Raw genomic sequence first — 4,059 nt, forward strand, 5'->3', positions numbered from 1 at the left:
CTTATGGTTGTTTGAAAATGGTGTGGTGGTACTACTTGTGAAAAGAAGAAGTAATCTTGTAAATAAGAGCGTAAAAAATCCCCGGCAAGTGAGGTTTAACATAGATATTAGAATTCCGGGCCAGTAGGGCAGCTCCCCCAATTTCTTTAACAGGATATTTGTTCATTTGTTCATTGCCGTATAAGCGGAAATAAAATGAGGTAGATATGAAGTAATACTTATTCAACATCGCCATATCGTTCGACCAGTAACAGTCCATTGACGTTTGGCGCGGGTTGTTATGGAATAATGTTTAATACTCCTACATGAATCGTGTGGAAAAAGATATCAATGAAGACTTGCTGTGTTTTTGTGGGAATAAAACATGACTTTCAAACAAGAAATTAGTGTGGATGCAATGGATTCTTGTCGCTGTCTAATCCTAAAAGAAGAGTTCAGATTGCGCAATTTATCATTAAAAAACAACAAAGCAAAAGCTTTCGTGACTTCTCAGGTATGTAAGCGTGATATATTTTTGTTTTAATTTTAAACCTAAAATCAATCTATTATATTATAATTGCCAATTTTTTGTTTCATTTTGTCTTCTTTGCTTGTGTTTACTGAATATGTTTTTTTTTTTATTATTTGTAAATTTAATTCTAAAACATTTGTATTGATAACTTTTAAATAAATGCTTAGTTTTAAGTTAAGAAACTTTTACCATTGGATTTTAATATTTCATTTATGCAATATAATTTAAAGAATTTCCTTGCGGAAATAAACAGTACTTTGTTGACCATTTAAATTCTACATTATATGTACAGATGTAACTAATGATCGATTTCTTCAAAGTTTGCTTGAGAGTAGACAATTGCAAGTATCTAGATCTGTTTTCTCCATTTTACTCAAAATATCCACCATTTCCTTTTTCTTGATTCATTTTTACCGAGCACCTGGTGACAGTTACCCCTTTGCTATACTTTCCCTTAAAAATAAAGGAAATTGAAATCAAACTTATTCCCAAAATCATTATACAATATGTAGTTTGAATATTTAGTTAGTAATAAGTATGAAAACCTTACCAGTGCAATGTTCTATTGCTTCCATTTTATTTGTAGTGCGGACCACGGTTTTTCTACCCTGTATGGACAACATTTTGGGCACTGTATCACCTGTTAAACCTTCTGCTCATGCCTTACTATTCTACAGAATGGCCAAATAACCTAGCTTGGCCTTTGTATTTGACAAACTTAGGATACGCAGTGCTAGGAATATTTTCAATTTCTGATTGTGTTGCCACTATTTACGTGCATATAAAACGACCGGATATTTTGTCTGGTAAGTACAAATACTTATAAATAAATGTAATGTAAAACTGATCTTGCTGTTTTGTTGCGTACATTTTTGAAACAGTTTTTTTCTATATCTCTTTGAAAAAAGAACTGAAGATTTGTAAGAAGGAAAATAATCTCCAAAATTTAATCAAAAAGATGCTTTTTTCTTTCATGTATTGAATGTGATGAAATATCTGAAAGTATTATACAGGAGAGACCATTTTAACTTTTCAGGGAGTGCGAGTGAATCTCCATGGTACCTTCAGTTGGTGTGGTGTCTATACAATATCAATAACGTGGTGGCCCTAACGATATCTCTGTCATATTATGGTCTCCTTACAGTCAGTAAGTTAACACTATAATGTACCTTGCATACATGTAAAAGTAATACATATTCTCATTTTGTACAAGACAAGTTGCTTCAGAGAAGACATTTTACTACGAATTGTTTGCACATGGGCGATAATTATTTTAAAACTTTCTTTGGCTTCAGTATAAGTATACGGAAATTTCAGGGATTGCAGGGAATTATACTAGGCAATTAACATACATTTTAAAGATCCTTATAAGCTTTCTAACCCTTCATTTATCTTATTTAAAAGAGATGCAAAATCTTAGTATAAATGTGCATGTGCACTAAACATTGCATTAAAAAAAAACCTCACTTTAGTATTATTACTTATTATTCTTTTACTATGTTTTGACAAGTTATAAAAAGGTTAAAATTACCTACCAAAGATGGTTCGTTAGCAACTTCGTCTTCTGGATACATCTGCATGAAAATAATTCTTTATAACGGATTGGGTTTTTATAAGTACTTCTGTTAATTTCTGATAAAAGAAAACGTCTTTTCGTATATGATGTTCATGTACGTTAATACATGTATTAATGAATTTTATGCTATTAAAAGCTTCTTTTATCGAATCCCCTCCCATATTAAAAAAGTTTCTTAACTTTGTTGATATTTTTTTTCTCTGCAGGTTTTGATCCACCAAGCATTATCACTCATATGATGAACGCTTTCTTCACATTTGCCAACATTTTAGTATGTGCCAAGCCAACAAAACTCTTACACGCATACCAACCTCTTCTGTTTTCTGCATCCTATCTCATTCTCTCCCTTATTTATTACGCCGCGGGAGGATCAGCGATCTACTCTGTGTTGGACTGGAACAATTTATCAGTGGCTCTTCCAACGGGACTGGTTGTAGCATTCGTTTTAGGATTACTGGTGCATCTTTTTGTGTTTGTATTGTTTAAAATTCGTGTGCTATTTCATGAGAGACTCTGTAGTCAGACAAAAGTTGACGCAATACAAGTGTGCATCGTTGAAAAGGAAAAGGAAAAATATGCGATTGAAATTCCTAAAAAAGTTGGACCATAATATACATACTAAATGTATATAATTTGAAAATACTACCTCTTGTAATTTATTTATGTCTGTTATGTTCTAGTGTATGTTTTTATCAATCTATTTTCAGTTATATTCAGGGATAATAAATAAAAAGATCTTTGAAAACAAATTAAAAATATTTATTAACTACAGCCAAAGCTGAGCGTGCCTTTAAAATTTCACAAACATTTTGCTTTCCTTCAGCAAAACATCAAATAATTAGATAAATGTGATATCATGGAAAGTAAAATAAACTATGTTGGCATTGCTTTCTGAAATTCTATTTCAAATGAAGATGGACTTTACAAAATATGCAGTGATGGTAGATGGATATTTCGTGATGCCGTTTACATATTTTTTTTTATATATTTTGTCGCCTTCTATAAATTGTTGTTGATGGTGACAATATTTGTTTACCCTGACTGCATAAATTGTCGTCAACCGGTACATGGCGATAACATACATGTATGTCAAAGTGAGCCTTAAAATTAAGCTTGCCTCTCTTTTATCTATCTCTGCTGAAATGGCAACAGGGTGTACTTACATATCAGTTTATTGTGGAATCATCATTATTGTTGTGTACCAATGCTCATGAATTTCATTGGGGTGCCATTACCCATCCATACGAACATTTATTTTGTAAACATTATTGAATCTACCAGATAAACGAGTTACCCACCAGAAATTACACCCCCACGAACAAGTACTTTGCAGATGACCAAAAACATATTGCCCCAATGAATGAAAAAAAGACAAATTTTCCATACCTTTTCCCTCCAAATTCTAAATAGATCAATCAAATAAAAGCCTTATCCCAATTATTACAATACTGTAAACGTGGTTATATTGACGAGTTGAAAAATTGACAATTTTGTATTTATGAAAATTGTCGAGTATTAAGGACATACGCAACGTACCTTACCTACTGATAATTTTTCAAGATATTCTAAATTTTAACTTACAATACCATTACATGTTCTTAGACAAAAAATCATCATGCGTTACCAGGGGTTTTGAAAAGATATCAAATTGTGAAAAATTTTGCATTATTCAAAAAAAAAATGTTCAAAAATTACAAAACATAAATTCCAGATTTTTTTTTATCAAAAATTGTTTTAGAAGAGGTGTACAAATCCATATACAAATATTGAAATTATTGCACATGGATCCTTCATTTAGTAGAACTCTTCAACTCCAGGGAAGAACCAAAAAAAGTTCAAATTACATTGCGTATGACCTTTATTTTGACGAAATATTGAATCGAGAGTTATGTATCTTTGATTTCACGAAGTAACAAAAATGAATACCAGAGTTAGAGTTAGACCAACTACAGTGTGTAAAATTATACAAACC

At 31.5% G+C, this 4,059-nt stretch overlaps 1 protein-coding gene across 1 annotated transcript; it reads left to right on the top strand.

The window, feature by feature from the left end:
• Window positions 1-233: 233 nt before the first annotated feature.
• On the top strand, window positions 234-2,763 carry LOC134251055 (protein rolling stone-like). Its single transcript, XM_062733420.1, has 4 exons — window positions 234-493; window positions 1,098-1,317; window positions 1,548-1,658; window positions 2,294-2,763. The coding sequence occupies exons 1-4, from the start codon at window positions 365-367 to the stop codon at window positions 2,695-2,697; spliced, it is 864 nt and encodes a 287-aa protein (XP_062589404.1). The 5' UTR covers window positions 234-364; the 3' UTR covers window positions 2,698-2,763.
• The last annotated feature ends 1,296 nt before the right edge of the window (window positions 2,764-4,059 follow it).

Source organism: Saccostrea cucullata, unplaced genomic scaffold, assembly GCF_032062105.1.
Source record: "Saccostrea cucullata isolate Sc308-1 unplaced genomic scaffold, CSIRO_AGI_Scuc_v1 ctg746, whole genome shotgun sequence".
Lineage (NCBI taxonomy): Eukaryota > Metazoa > Mollusca > Bivalvia > Ostreida > Ostreidae > Saccostrea > Saccostrea cuccullata.